Here is a 15,609-nt window from a genome sequence, read left to right as displayed (position 1 = left end):
ATTGACGTGTCATGCTATTAATATATCCTAGATTTTTTATAATCCCATATAGTTAAATCAATCGGTTGAGATAATTAAGGGTAAGAGTTTAGTAAGAAAATTTTAATTGGTGTAGCAGTGCTCTTTTGAATTTATTGTTTGAAATAGCGCGTATCGACGAACATATTCCTACAAATTTGAGATGAAATGTTATAGGATTTTCAGAGGATTCAGTTCGGTTTCCGCAAGATAAGCATGCAGCGTTCCAAAGGATAACTAAAGAGTAGATTACTTTTGCAATGAGTTTACAGTTCAACTAGTTACTAACTAGTCCAATGCTACAACGTCGCAATGGTCACTTGCCAGAAAATACAACAACTGTTCTCCACTGTTTAAACACAATTTCACATCTATATATCACTGGATAGCAATTAAGCCCCCCAAATTATTATTGAATCAATCAGAAGTACCCAAAAAAAAACAGAGAATCCCAAAACATGACTACTGTACAGAAATCAGTCAGGAGGGCCACTGCAAACAAGGCGTTTGCTTCATGCTCAGTTTCAGTCAGCACAGCAAGACCGACGCTTCTTCAGTCTTCACACCAAATCCGGGTCATTCTTGGGTCCAGCAGCCACCTCCTCGACGTGCAATGGCTTCTTGTAGAGCTGGAGCAGCAGCGACGAGCAGACGACGCTCACCGACGAGGCCGCCATGCAAGCTCCGGCGAGCCATGGCGGCAGCCGGATGCCGGTGAACGGGAACAGGACGCCCGCGGCGACCGGCATGCCCAGGACGTTGTAGCCCAGAGCCCAGACGTAGTTGAGCCGGATTCTTGAGAGGGTCTTCCTGGAGAGATCGATGGCAGTGATCACATCCTCGAGGCTGCTCCTCATCAGGACAATGTCGGCAGCTTCGATGGCGACGTCGGTTCCAGCCCCAATCGCCAGGCCTACGTCTGCAGCGGCTAGAGCCGGCGAGTCGTTTATCCCGTCGCCGACCATGGCCACCGTCAACCCTTTCATCTGTGAACAAATGATGTGATGTAAGTTGGAATAATGGTGGTAAAATCTGTGATCTATTCCAACTTTGTTTTTGCTGCAAGGAGAAAAGATTGCACCTGCAAGTCCTTGATCTTTTCGGCTTTACCAACTGGATCGATCTCGGCAAATACTGTGCCAATCCCGACCTCTTTAGCTATGGATTTAGCTGTAGCCCAATTGTCGCCCGTCACCATGATACTCGAGATACCCATTGAGCTGAGGTATGAAATGGCACGGCCTGCCTCAGGTTTCAGAGGATCTGACACAGCAAGAGCTCCGCAGATGGTTCTGTCGATAGCAACAAGCACACAGGTCCTAGCAAGCTCTTCTGTTTCAGACATGTGTCCCTCTACTTCAGAACTTATTGGAACTTCAAATTCTTGCATAAGCCTTTTGTTTCCAACCAGCACCAGCTTGCCTTCAACATTGGCACTCACCCCTGCCCCTGGATGCACCTCAAAGTCCTTGGACTCCATCATATGGTCACTGTGAGATCCATATTGTTCCCTGAGCTTCTTTGTGTACTCTACAATAGCCTTTGATAGAGGATGCTCACTGTTCGCCTGACAAAGTTAGAAAAAAGTTAAGGTTTGATGAAATGAGACAGCAAACTAGGAACATCACACGCCATTCAACAAAAATTATTAGCATTTGCATCTAAGAAGCCAACCTCTGCACCAGCAGCCAAATCACACAGATCTAGTAGCGGTATCTTGGAGAACACCTTTGTTTGAACAACAGAAGGTTTACCGACAGTCAGCGTTCCAGTTTTATCAAATATGATAGCTTTAACCTGCACATAAAGAAATACAAGGAATAGTTTAGTGTCACAATATAAAAAAATAGAATACATTTGATGTGAGAAAAAATAATACATGACATAGAAATCATCTCAGTTACCTTGTGAGCTTTCTCAAGTGCATTGCCACCCTTAATAAGAACACCTTGAGAAGCACCTTTTCCAGTGGCAACCATAACAGCAGTCGGGGTAGCCAGTCCAAGAGCACACGGGCATGCAACAACAAGAACAGATATTCCAAACTGCAGAGCAAGCTCAAAGCTATCCATTGCCTTTGGAATCCATTCTCGAGGGTATATGTCGAATTGCCCAGCTACGAACCAGCCAAGCCATGTAAGAAATGCAGCCACCACAACCTTAAAATGAGAGGGACCAATATGAGATGAAGAAAGAGACGATCTCACAGAAAGTATGCATGAGAAGCATCAAAAGTAGTTAGGAAACATTTGCAAGTATCAATCAGGGTAACATTTCTCATAAGTAACCAGCTGTTTACAGAGGAGGTGAACTTGGTAAGGAGTAGAGTTAAAACTGCTACTCCACTAAATTGAATATAATTTGCTCTACGATTCTACAGTAGAAGCTGGGGTAGGTTCAAGAAAGTTTCCAGATGAATGCTGACTAAGTCTAGGGTAGAAATACCAAGAAATTATTAGTGCGATAACTAGTGACCAGTACAGGTAAAGTTTCCAGTGCAGTTGACTATGTGTCTACTGTCTAGGATAAATACCTCGATTACCACCCTAGCCAGTTGTTATTAACCAGTAGCTAGGCAGGTAGAATATAGCAATGTTGCAATTTTGTAAACGCTGGTGGGAAATAGCACGAAGGGAATTTGCAGGAGAAAACAAGCGAACCTACCGTTGGGACAAAAAACCGTGAAATCCTATCTGCCAACTTCTGAACTGGAGCCCTTGCAAGTTGAGCAGCTTCAACTAACTGAACTATCTGTGACAAAGCTGTTTCTGACCCAACATGAGTGACCTTAACAATTATACAACCATTGTCATTTACAGTACCACCAATAACCTGTTAAAAACAAGTCAATTGAACCATCAGGATACTAGTTCATAACAAGAGCAAATACAATCAGGATCCAAAAAATACCAACCTTGTCTCCTGGTTTCTTTGCAATTGGCCTTGCTTCACCAGTTATCATACTTTCATTCACATGACTTTGGCCTTTGATGACAACACCATCAACAGGGACTTTTTCCCCAGGGACAATCTTAATGACATCATTTCTCTGAAGTAACTGAGTGCTGATCTCTGTTTCTGAAATGGCATTTCCATCTTTGTCCAAAGTAAGAAGACAAGCTGTTTCTGGTGCAAGTTCAGTCAACTTCGACAAAGCATCTGATGTCTTTCCTTTGGCCACCACCTCCAGATATTTCCCCAGCAATATAAAAGATATCAACATAGCACTAGTTTCGAAGAAATCCTGTCCTTCAAATGACTCTGATGTTAGTGCCTTCAGAACTATATACACAGAATAGAAGTATGCAGCATTTGTCCCCAAAGCAACAAGCACGTCCATGTTCGAGTATCCTCGTTTTAGCGCATGATAAGCTCCAACATAAAATCTGTCAGTAAAATAACACATAGTGAATAACCACACATGATTTATAGTGCATGTGTGCAATGAAGGAAACAAACGAAGGCAACATTATATTTAGGCTAAATACAATAAACACAAGACTTGAGATAAGGAACATGAAACAACATCAAGAAGAAGCTGTTCGAGAGATGGGATTGTACCTCCAACCAATAATGAACTGAACTGGAGAACACAGCAACCACCGTAATAGCATACCTATCGTCATGTTATTGCATACTTTGTAAAACAGCCAATCCCCAAAAGGAGAAATCATTGGCAGAACCATGGAGAACATGAATACAGGCACAGAAAACAGGCAACTCCAAAGAAATTGATTCCTGTAATTCCTAATTTCATGATGGCGCTCTGCCTCTCTTTGCTTTGGTGGTGAATACAAGCTAGCATTGAAGTATTTAGGGGGCTGTGCAGCATCCTGAATGCACTGAATAAGTAATCGTGGGCCAGTGACATCAGGATCATATGCAACTATTATTGTCTGTCCCGCTGTGTCACATTCCACATTATTCACACCTTCGACAGATTCCAGTCTTGACTGAATGAGTTTGATGTCTTCTGGGGAACTCACACCCTCTAGTTTTAGGTGGACTTTGTTCACATCATCCCCGGAACTAATGAGATCAGCTCCAAATCCAGCATCTTCAATAGCCTCAATTATAAGATCACGACTTGTGATATTTGGATCAAAATGGACTTTAGCTTCCTCTAGGGCAAGTCCCACTGCAGCTTTCTTCACTCCAGGTACCATCTGAAGTGCTCGCTCCACAGATTCCGAGCAGCTTGTACATGCCATTCCTTTTATCCGGAGTCTGCATACAGCAATTTCCTGTTCTTGAAGTTCATCGACCTCGAAATTGAGGCCTTCGATAGCTTCTTTTATGGTTCTTGCCTGGAAGAATAAGAATCCAAACTGAGAACAGATGGAAAATAATGCCAAACCGTAAAATATCCTGTCATTACTTCATGAGTGCAACTTGAAATATACATGAGTTTAGTGAACTGAAAGCATGTCCATGCAGACAAAAGTTACCAGTTGGTGCACTCATTAGTGACTATACAGCCTAACTGGCAATTGCATGATGGCAACTGTATACAAAGAACATGAGACTACATGAGCCTGAACTTGACATCACAAGCTATATGGTCACTAACTGTCAAGTACCAGTTACCAATTTTTAGAACCTTGATAAATACTGATTCGAACCAAACTGCTAGTAAAAATTTCTGAGTAAGAGGTAAAAAAGATCATATGATTGCGAAGTAATTCAATATTACAGGCCTGGAGAACATGAACTCGATGAGGTATAAAGGTCATCATATGATTGCACAGTCATTGTCAAGGGTTTGGCCCACGCTGACAAAAAAGATTGTTAAGATAGTCACTGGTTCGTAGTACTTACTCGTGGACCTTATATAAATGACCAATATAAAGCTGAAATCAAAATTTTCATGTATCCTAATTACCTAAATCATGACATCTACAGGATAAAATTCAGCTCCTGGAATTCAAAACCACCATATTGCTGGAATTAAATTCATGCAGAGTTGCAGACATATACTCCTAGTCAAATAGAGAACTGGCCCACAATAACTTGAATAAGGACAATATAGATATGCATTAAATCCTAAATCCTATTTTGCCCCATGATGAGAAACACCCAAAATTGTCCCTCCCATGCTGGGGAAATCTAGTGCAGTTGAGAACAAGACCGTCAGCTCAAGGCAATCTTACATCGGCTTCCTCTGGTCTGTACTGGACAACAGCTTGGCCCTGAAGCGGCGAAACCGAGACGCTCTCGACTCCCTTGAGGCCAGCCACCACCGTCTCTATCGACACGGCGCACGAAGCACACGAGATCCCCCGGACATTGAACATGACCTTCCTCGTCTTCCTCTCCTTCCGCGGCGACGCCCCGGCGGGAGAAGCACCGGAGCCGCCTCCATCTGCCTGAAGAAGTGGATCTTTGAGATGGTTCTCTCCATTCTGCTCCATCCCTGTCCCAGGAACAACCAAAAACCAACATAAATTCAGATGGTCATATGTCCATGCTATATTTTACAGCCAATTGGTAAGATATAATAATAGCTTCTCATAATCCAGCACAAACTTCTGTACTGCAAGTACAACTTGAACTATGAATTATGAACTCGGTACAGATAATTATGAACTCAGTACAGATAATTATGAACTCAGTACAGATGTAAACTCCTTAAAAATCCCCAAAAGTATAGTCCTGGTAAGCACTAACAGGTGCAGCCTCCCCCCCCCCCCCCCCCCCAATTTGTTAGTAAAATAACATTAAATCAAACTGTTTGGATCTTTTTGGTACATTCTAAGTTCAGTGATAGCGTTGAAGCAAATTGTTTAACCACCACTTGCATTAAGCCCGAGAAAAAAAAATCCCACAAATCCAACTCCACCGCGCCAACGACAACCAACGAACTGTCCATTTGACAAAAGAGGAACAAGAAAAAAAAGAGGCGGCGACCGCAGCAACTCCGCCTACTACGCGTTTATCTCCACGAACCCAAACAAGGCCCCGGGTATTTGGGGGAAACAGAAACAAAAAAAAATCAAAATCAAAATCCATCCGGAATCCGGGCGAAGATAAAAACACGGAACGCCAAAGGCGGCGAGACCAAACGCGCCGTCCGTCAAGAGGGAGCGTCAGAGCGGCGGCTTACCTCGGCCGCCGGTGATCACCGCGGCGGCGGCGGCGGCGGAGGGTTTAGTAGAGGCGGTGGAGGCGAGGCGAGGCGGCGAGGCGGCGAGGAGGAGGGAGGCGTGAAGCAGGCCGCGGCCGCGGGGGGAGGTCACGTTGGGATTTGATTTATATTTGGTGGGGTTTGGAATTCGGGTGGAATTTGGGTGGGAAATGGCGTGGATTCGGCGGCTTTTCGCTTTGGCCCTCGCTCGAATTTTATATCGTTTTCGGTGGGATTTGTTTTTTTAGTTTGAGTTTGGTTTGGATTTGGGCTCTATCGCCATTTGTCGGGGTGGCGCCGATGCGCGCTCGCTTTCTCCGCTCCCTGTTTATCGTTTTCGTTGCTTCGTTGTTTTGCCCTCGTTTTTTGAAATTTCTCATATAAGCCCCTAAACAATGCATATTAGTATGTCTTAGTTTAGTGTTCCAAAATATAAGTATTTCTGTTATTTAAAATTTGTATCATAGTATAAGCATTTCTAGTGTACTTATTTCAACGCGTAAAAATCCATACGTTTTTTAGCCAATCAGTCCGTGAGAAGAATTTGATCACTGGGATCTGAAACGTGATTTTTTTTTCTTAATCTTAATATTTACGTACCAAACAAACTTGAAATAAATTAATATGATATTTTAGAGCAACTTTCATATTGAAAGCTTTTTACGAAATACACCGTTTAGCAATTTAAAAAGCGTGTCACAAATATCGAACAGGACCAAGTCTTACATTTTGAAATGGATAGGGGATAAATAAAAATATATTGAGTATTTTTAAATATGTTTTGTAATCGGCTCAGTTAATGCGCATTGCTCCCACTGATTTGGCACGTCAACATACACCATGGCTCGACCCACCTGACCAAAATTTCATGTAGATTGAAAACGAATGAAGGTGCTTAACAAAAGCTCATGCCTTTATCTCCTCTTTATGCAGTGACCTATATAAGTAGCCTAGTTGGTGTGGTGCTCTCAATAATATGCATTCGTATGCCTTATGTAAAAGGAAATGTTATGGTGGTACAAATTTGGATAGGATGTCTCTAGATGCTTATAGATGATGGGCAATCTCAAGAAGATTCCCCCATATCCCTGCCCACAAATTTGGCTGGACTTTTCTGGCTCATATTTCGTATGTATTACCTCCGTCCCAAATTAGTTATCGCTCTAACTTTTTTTTACAACGTTTGATCATTCGTCTTATTTAAAAAAATATTATAAATATAAAAAAAATAAGTCATACTTAAAGTGCTTTTGATAATAAAGCCAAAAAATAAATAATAATTTCGTAATTTTTTGAATAAGACGAATAATCAAAAGTTACAAACAAAAACTTAAAGGGCTGGTTTGGTTTGAGGCCTAAATTAGGCTTACAAATATTTGGCAATTTCAATAGTGTTTAGTGTCTATTTAGTTTGAAGCCAAATTTTGACATGCCTAAGAAAATAGGCCATTTCAATAGTGAACTTAGGCTATTTTGGCTTCACTCCAAACACAACTCTACCTTAACAAAATTAGTCATGCCAAAACTTGCCAAAATTTGGCATTGACAAAATTTGGTAAGGCCTATTTAGGCCACAAACCAAACCAACCCAAAGCGACAAGTATTTTGGGACGGAGGTAGTATTCAAAACACATATATTCCGAATAAAAATAGATGGACAGCATTGGACATTTGGTGTTGACTTTAGCACTGTGAGAAAATGACAACTCAGACCAGGGTTTCAAAATGCGAACGATAGTCGAAAGGCATATCCCTATCAAATTTATCAGTAACCGTGATAATTAAACGGTTGCCGACGAACGGCGGTGAATCTATATTTATTTTGAGCTTGATTTAAACTTGATTTAGGCACGTTCGTTTGAGCCGTTCAGCTCGCACGCGAAATGAGACGGGATGATTAGCAAGTGTAACAATTATAATTTTTAAAATATATACTCCCTCCGTCTCAAATATAAGTATTTTTAGTTATGAATCTAGCTAAATGTGTGACTAGATTCATAGCCAAAAGTTGTTATATTTTGGGATAGAGATAATACATTATACTATATTTATTTCACAAAACGGTACGTTAAGTTCGGTTGACTTCGTCAATCCCAAAGGATTTATCAGCCTAGTCTTCGAAGATGTTTATAGAGGTAGGGTTTACGTGCGCACGTTTATAGGGGTGAGTGCGCGTGTATTGTGAGTGTATGTGTTGTACTATATAATTTTTTTTTTTAAAAAAACACCGTTTCGAGTTGCTGAAAAGAACTCGGTCTTAGCCTTATTGCCTGTTCGGTACTGAATTACTAGGATTTAGCAATTTTCTCGTCTTCCATGAGCACTCTTCATAAAGTTCTAGCCAGTGCATTCTTTTCAAGAACTTTTTATATAAATGTTTTCTTTCTAAAAGAATAAACTTATTTTTTGAATTTGTAATATTTCATCTATTCTAAAATATATATAGCAACCTAGTATCGTTGTATCGGATTGAACCCAACCTATACATGGCCACTTATTTTGTGTCCAATCCGAGACCTATATTTTTAGATGAAGGGAGCAGCTAATAATCCCTTCGTTTCATTTTATAAGTCGCTTTGACATTTCTAAGTCAAAACTTCTTAAAAGTTTGACTAAGTTTATAAAAAAATAGAAGCACTTTATAGTACTAAATTAGTTTTATTACATCTAATATAGAAACAATTTTCTTTGTTCTGTTAAAATTAATATTATATTTTTCTTAAATTTAGTTAAACCTAAAAACTTTTGACTTAGAAAAAAATGAAACAGTTTATTGTATGAAACGGAGGTTGTACTACTCAATTAATCATTCGTTAATGATTTATTTGTTTCGCGTGTAGCTAAAAGGCTACCCCTCCGTTGTAGAATAAGTTTTGGGATGGAAATGTTATTATTTTTTTTTACAAACTTAGTCAAACTTGAAGCAGTTTGACTTTGATCAAAGTCAAAACGTTTTATAACCCGAAACAAAGGCAGTAGCAATTGTGAAAGCAGGGAACAAATGCACTTGGACTCTAAGAGTAGATAAAGTTGAGAATAGTTGTATTGGGTTTTAATAAAGTAGGGTATTGTGGTTGTTTTCCTTTGAGGAAGTCGGGAATCCTTTTCCTCGACCTTAAAATGGAGTGGTAGATTAGTACGTGAATAATTAAGTATTAGTTTAAAAACTTAACAATGGATTAATATAATTTATAAAATTATTTTTTCAATATTTTTTTAAGAAAACATGCTATCCTCTAGTGTTCTGTAAAATATGTGCATGAAAAATAAGAGAGTAGAAGTTACTAAGGGGAAGAAAAGAACACACAATTTCAGAATGGAGGTGCAACAAAAAAACGGGGCACAGTAAGTGATGGAGCTAGAAAGATTTTTGAGTGCGGACAAAACTACATTATAACTAATTAAATTAACAATATATAAGTAATTTGTTATAGAAATTTCATCATAAATTTATTTAACAATATAGAAGTTTAATGAAATTTTCGTCGGTGAGCCGCCCGGGGTAGCCGAGCAGTGGCTCCTTCCTGGGTGCGGTGCAGGAGGAGTAGGACCGCGCGCGTGCGCGGGTGTGGCCGTGTGGGGGAACTGACGATGATCGTGCAGTTGCAGTAGCGCGAGCGCGAGCGCGACGTTTTCCTCCGGTGTTTTGGTCCCCGCTCCGCTCCGCTCGCCGCGGGCGCCCGCCCATGCCATGAGTCCCGCGGCTCCAGCGAAAAGGGGGAGTACCCCCCCGCTGTGGTTTTTCTGTCGCTTTGCATGCACTGCACGGGCAGTCGGGCACGGCGATGTGCGCGCCACCAAAAACCCCAAAAGGCGGCGCGCCTCCCGATGCCCACCGCAAAGCAAAGCAGAGCAGAGCATATTCGGACGGATCGATGGATCCCCCTGCTGCTTGCTCGCTCGCTCGCTCACCCTGCTGACCATATGCGTGAATGTGATGAAAAAAAGGGTTCATCCCAGGAACTCGCGCTGCAACATGTGAATCTTGAGGATTAGAGTAATAACATTAGTATAGCTAACTATTAGCCTCAAATAATCTCTAGTCAACTTAATAATCAATTTATACAATAGTTACATATTACACTATTAATACATGGTCTCCCTGTCATACACACACTGTATCTCTATTATCTTCTTAAAATATATTTATAGCTGGTTTATAGCCTGCTATTATACCTGATCTTACTATTTCATCTGTTCTAAAATGTAAACATTTTTAAAATAGACACGTATATGAAAAAAGTATATACAAATGATTAGAGAAGGGTTGTGATTGGTAAAGAAGAGAAAGTAGGTGAAGAGAACGGTTGTGATTGGTTGAGAGAAAATGGTAGGTAAAAAAATAGCTTTATTTTGGAACAAGTCACTGTGCTAAAATAGCTATATTTTAGGACGGAGGTAATATTTGGTTACGAAGAATTTTAGTCAACGTAAATAGACAAAAAAAATAGAAATCAGGGTTAAAAAAGGTTTGAAAAGTTTTTTTCGAGAACGCGTAAAAAAATTGCACATCAGTGTATCAGAAGAAATAGAGTTATAGGTGAAAAAAACGGTTTGGAAAGTCTCCGCCTGTCAGAACTTTTCTAGAAATGGAAATCATCGGTCGGAATTTTCTTGAAAATTATGACCTTTACAGCATTTGTGTACTTTGTTAGGTTATGTTATCTTCACATGTATGGTCGTGTGTAAAGTATACGAAGACATATTTGAAGTATTAAATATAGACTAATAACAAAATAAATCGCAGATTCCGCCTATAAACTACGAGATAAATTTATTAAGCCTAACTAATCCGTCATTAGTAAATGTTTACTGTAGCATTACATCGTCAAATCATTACGTAATTAGGCTCAAAAGATTCGTCTTGCAATTTACATGCAAACTGTACAATTGTTTTTTTTTTTCATATTAAATGTTTCATGCATGTGTCCAAATATTTGATGTGATGTAACTTTTGGAAGTTTAAAGGGAACTAAACGCTGCCTATGTTAATATGTACGTGCAGAAACTCAACCAAACATTTGAACTTGTGATCGTGAACACATGTATGTACAGCAAAGGCCACCAAACAATCTCCATCAACATAGGCACGAGGGTTTGATTTATGTCTTCTCAAGGAAAGGCCATCAAGAACTGTCAGGCTTTCATGCTGAAGTGTCCTCCACAGTTTGCAATAAACAGTATCAAAGGGATCATTTTCAGCAAACAACTTCCAAGCACTAGGGTCATAATTCCTAGTCATACTCCACTGAACTATTTGCTTTCTTTTTCCCTTCACCTTTATCCATGGCTTTATAGGATAGGGGCAAAACCAACAAAGCTGAAGCAAAAGCCCCAATGTCCTATCCCCATCATATGCAAAGCTGTTGGCTTAACTGATCCTGAGGCCATCCACAATGGGTGCCCTCGACTAGGGATGGCAACGGGGGATTCATAACCCGCGACCTGATGGGTTTTTGCTCTATTAGGAGTCAAATGTATTCTAAATATTGCACCCATGGGTCTCTTATCGGGCTAAAATGTCACCCATCGGGTGGGCCGGGTCCTGGAACGTTCTCCATCCACCCGAACCCATTAACCCGTGGGTTAAAAATACCCTTAGGCCTCAGCCCAGAAAATACAAGCAGCCCAAGGCCCAACAACAAATCTAAGCATCTAAGTCTAAGTGTCTAACCCTAGATATAAAAACTCATTTCCTCTCCCTCTTACTGATTCACTTCTCCTCCCTCCCCGGTACTGTGCTGCTGTAGGTGGCCGCCGCCACAAACCCTAGGGCTATGGCGCCTCTCGCCCGCGCCAGCCGTGCCGTCGCACGGCCGCGCCGCCCGCGCCGCGCTGCAGCACGCCACCACCGCGCTCGCCGCCGCCGCACGCCCGCACCGCGCCGCCGCACGCCACCACCGCGCTCGCCACACGGCATCCTCGCCTGCTCGCCGCCGTACGCCACCACCGCGCGCCGCACGCAGTATAGGCCTGCGCCGTCGCGCGTACTGCACGCAGCATGCGGCGGTCTCCGGCTCCGGCAACGACGACGGCCGGTGATCTTCTTCCCTCTTTATTAACTGTTGCAGCTATATCTAATTGTCAGGCTCTACTGCTATAGCATCTACTGACCCCCCGCCGTCCGAAGGGACGCCATCTCCATTGACCATCCACCACCAGATGCGGTGGATAAGGAAGACAACACCGGCAAAGGAGTGCCGGCTATTCCTTCAACCATTTTTCTACCACCTTCTTCCACCGAAACAGCGGAACCCCTATCCGGCGTCATTGTCTCTGATCCGAAGGCAAAGGCAAAGCCAAGTGCTTCTCCGGCTAACGTTGTTGGTGCAGGTTCGAAGCGTCGCCCCCCCAAGGCTAAGACCACTGCAGCTGCGGCTGTCAAGAGCAAAAAGCCTCCACTTTCTCCTACAACTACTGCAGCTGCAGGAGACCGCAACATTCTACTTTCTTTTGGGTAAGCAACACAAGAACTCAGATCTTAATTTAAACTTCGCATTGGCATGGTTGTAATGTATTTTTGTGAATATGTTGTGGGTAAGGAATAGAATAACCTAGACATGTATTTGGGGCTGAGATGCTACTCATTGCATATTTTTTTACATATGTTTGGCATATTAATGGATGTTTGACTAGACGTGTAATATGTTTGATGTAGATTTAAAAAGATGTCCGTAGCTAGTGGGAGTGGAAGCTATCAACGTCAATCTCCATTATCTCAAGCATCACAACCAGAATCAGAGTCTCTTCCACTCTCCACATCTCCACAACCCGAATCTATCAATGACTCAGAACCTATTGAAGTTGATGGTGACGAAGATGAGGCCGAAGAAGAAGAAGAAGAAGAGGAAGAAGGTGTTGATGTGGGTTCAAAGAAGAAGCTTACCTCGGCTGTTTGGAAAGAATTCAAGAGAGTGAAGTATATGGGCACAGTCAAAGCAAAATGTATGCATTGCTCCAAGAAGCTAACAGGAGCCACAAAGAATGGGACTAAACATCTTCATGACCATTTGAAGATAGGCAAAATTGGTTATATAGCATTGAAAGTTCACGTTTTTTGTTTTATAGCACCGAAAGTTACCGGTTCACTTTAATAGCATCCAAAGTTCACCCTGTTCCCATTTTTAGCACTTCCGTCAATTTTTTCCGTCCGTCTTGATCGTTACTGATCCAGCCACACACATGATATGACATTTCTACCCCTCATTGACATGCATTATACTTGTACTTGTGAGGGGTAGAAACGTCATATCGTGTGTGTGGCTGGATCAAGACGGACGGAAAACGATCGAGAATTGACGGAAGTGTTAAAAATGGAAACATGGTGAACTTTGGGTGCTATTAAAGTGAACCAGTAACTTTCGGTGCTATAAAACCAAAAACGTGAACTTTCAATGCTATATAACCAATTTTGCCTTGAAGATATGTGTGCAAAAGAAGATCAAGCTGAAGGGAAAGACTTTGACACAATCTGCTCTAAGGTTTTCCTCAGCAGATTCTAAAAATATTACAGTGGAGAACTATACATTTGATCAAGATGTAGCTAGAAGAGAATTGTGTGATATGATAGTGCTGCATGAGTACCCCTTAAGCATGGTTGATCATGTTGGCTTTAGGAGATTTGTAGCTGCACTTCAGCCACTATTCAAATTTGGGACTAGGAACACAATAAGGTATGACAACATGGCTGGAATTTGTTGATTTCGGAGCATAAATTTCTGTGATTTTTTTTTATTTCTGTTAATAATTCATTTCTGTGGTTTTTTTATTTGATTTCAGAGCAGAAATTATGGACCAATATGAGTTTGAGAGGAAGAAAGCCATTCAATACATGGCTGGAATTCAATCTAGGGTGGCTATCACTACTGACTTGTGGACTTCGAGCAATCAGAAGAGAGGTTATATGGCTATCACAGCCCACTTTGTTGATGAATCTTGGAAACTTAGAAGTATTATTATGAGGTATTTTCTTGTGACTGACAGCCACTAACATGTACTTCATTTTTTATGGTTAGAATTAAATCTGAATACATACATGGTTTATATGTATGTAGGTTCATCTATGTTCCTACGCTAGACCGCTATATGACCAATATGAGTTTGAGAGGAAGAAGGCCAGTAGGGACTGAGCTAGACCACTATTTGGATGATGACTTGGTTGACATCCACACAAAAAATTTTGATGTTTTAGATTGGTGGAAGGTGGCTGGAATTCGGTTCCCTGTTTTGAGGAGGATAGCACGAGATATATATGCAATTCCTGTTAGCACAGTTGCTTCAGAATCAGCTTTTAGCACTAGTGGGAGAGTCCTTAGTGAGCATCGCAGTCGACTCACTTCGAAGTTGTTGGAAGCTCTAATGTGCTCACAGGATTGGCTTCGAAACAAATACAAAGGTATTTATAATTTGCACTTACGCAGTTCATTGACTAAAAACTAACTCTTTAATTCTTTTATAATTCTTTGTTTTGCAGTTGATGACAAGAACAAAGAACAACCTTCCTTTTGGTCTTGTCTTCAAGACATTCAAGAGGGTCTTCAGGTTATTGATTCCTTCCATCTTGTATTCTCTTTACTTTGTATTCTCTTCTGGTAGTCAACTAATTTGGTTTATACTTTGCATGCTATTGTAGGAACTTGCTATTTGAGGATTGAGGCTGGAGGATGGCATGTATTTTGGTTTCAAACAATGAATTGATGTTGTAGGTGTAAGACCAAGGAGGCTGCTACCAGCCTAAGAACTATTTATATGTTATTTTGGTTGTAATGATTTTGAATGTGTCACTGTGTGATATCTTGAAGTCCAAAGCATGCAAACATGCAATGTAGCTATTGTGGAGTATTTAAGCTGTAATGTTGTGTACTTGTATGCCATTGAATTGGCTGGACTGTTGCTCAATTGAGACTGGATCACTAGAGGATTTATGTATTGTACGATGGATGGATGTATTTTGGAGTGGACAGCATGCTTGCTATTAAACTTAATGGGTTATATTATATCACTGTTCCAATTATCACTTGATTTGCTGATTGTGCAATGTGGCTGCATGGTTTGTTTATGTGCTTTTCAATCCTAATTTGTAAAAATCTCTGGCTGCTATGTTGCTGCCCTGCTGTCTGACTGGATGCATTGGTGTGCTCAATTTGATACTCTAATGGGTATAGGTACCCAATGGGGACCCGTCACCCATGCGTGTGTGGGTATGGGGGAATTTTTCACCCGTGAGCGGGTGTGGGTATTGGAGCGGGCGTATTTCATTTCAATGGGTGTGGGTATGGGGTGGGTGAACCCAATGGGTACGCACCCGTTGCCATCCCTACCCTCGACCCGTGCCCTCGCAAACGGCCGTTTGCCTCCCATCCCCTTTTCAGCGTGAGTCGTCTCCCAGGCTAGGAACGCGGCGCCAAGCAGAGGAGCCGTTTGCCTCCCATCCCCTTTTCAGCGTGAGTCGTCTCCCAGGCTAGGAA

At 41.5% G+C, this 15,609-nt stretch overlaps 2 protein-coding genes across 3 annotated transcripts; one reads left to right on the top strand and one right to left on the bottom strand.

Moving 5' to 3' along the window:
• Nucleotides 1-242: 242 nt before the first annotated feature.
• On the bottom strand, nt 243-6,405 carry LOC127762354 (copper-transporting ATPase HMA4). The gene is made up of 9 exons (XM_052286844.1): nt 6,122-6,405; nt 5,169-5,431; nt 3,580-4,325; nt 2,933-3,404; nt 2,683-2,850; nt 1,923-2,177; nt 1,693-1,815; nt 1,100-1,585; nt 243-1,004 (listed from the first exon to the last, which is right to left on the bottom strand). Exons 2-9 carry the CDS (start codon nt 5,427-5,429, stop codon nt 579-581), a joined length of 2,937 nt encoding a protein of 978 aa, XP_052142804.1. The 5' UTR covers nt 5,430-5,431; nt 6,122-6,405; the 3' UTR covers nt 243-578.
• A 5,481-nt stretch (nt 6,406-11,886) lies between these two features.
• On the top strand, nt 11,887-15,163 carry LOC127763743 (zinc finger BED domain-containing protein RICESLEEPER 2-like). Of its 2 annotated transcripts, XM_052288537.1 has the most exons (7): nt 11,996-12,180; nt 12,273-12,599; nt 12,801-13,815; nt 13,922-14,104; nt 14,197-14,537; nt 14,616-14,683; nt 14,775-15,163. In XM_052288537.1, exons 3-7 carry the CDS (start codon nt 13,706-13,708, stop codon nt 14,787-14,789), a joined length of 717 nt encoding a protein of 238 aa, XP_052144497.1. In that variant the 5' UTR covers nt 11,996-12,180; nt 12,273-12,599; nt 12,801-13,705; the 3' UTR covers nt 14,790-15,163. The 2 variants fall into 2 exon arrangements, with proteins under 2 accessions (XP_052144496.1, XP_052144497.1); XM_052288536.1 differs by lacking the exons at nt 13,922-14,104; nt 14,197-14,537; nt 14,616-14,683; nt 14,775-15,163 and having other exon boundaries at nt 11,887-12,180; nt 12,305-12,599; nt 12,801-13,706.
• Nucleotides 15,164-15,609: the final 446 nt, after the last annotated feature.

Source organism: Oryza glaberrima, chromosome 2 (assembly GCF_000147395.1).
Source record: "Oryza glaberrima chromosome 2, OglaRS2, whole genome shotgun sequence".
NCBI lineage: Eukaryota > Viridiplantae > Streptophyta > Magnoliopsida > Poales > Poaceae > Oryza > Oryza glaberrima.
The sequence above is the reverse complement of the archived record's forward strand: the minus strand, read 5'-3'. Positions and strand labels throughout refer to the sequence as shown.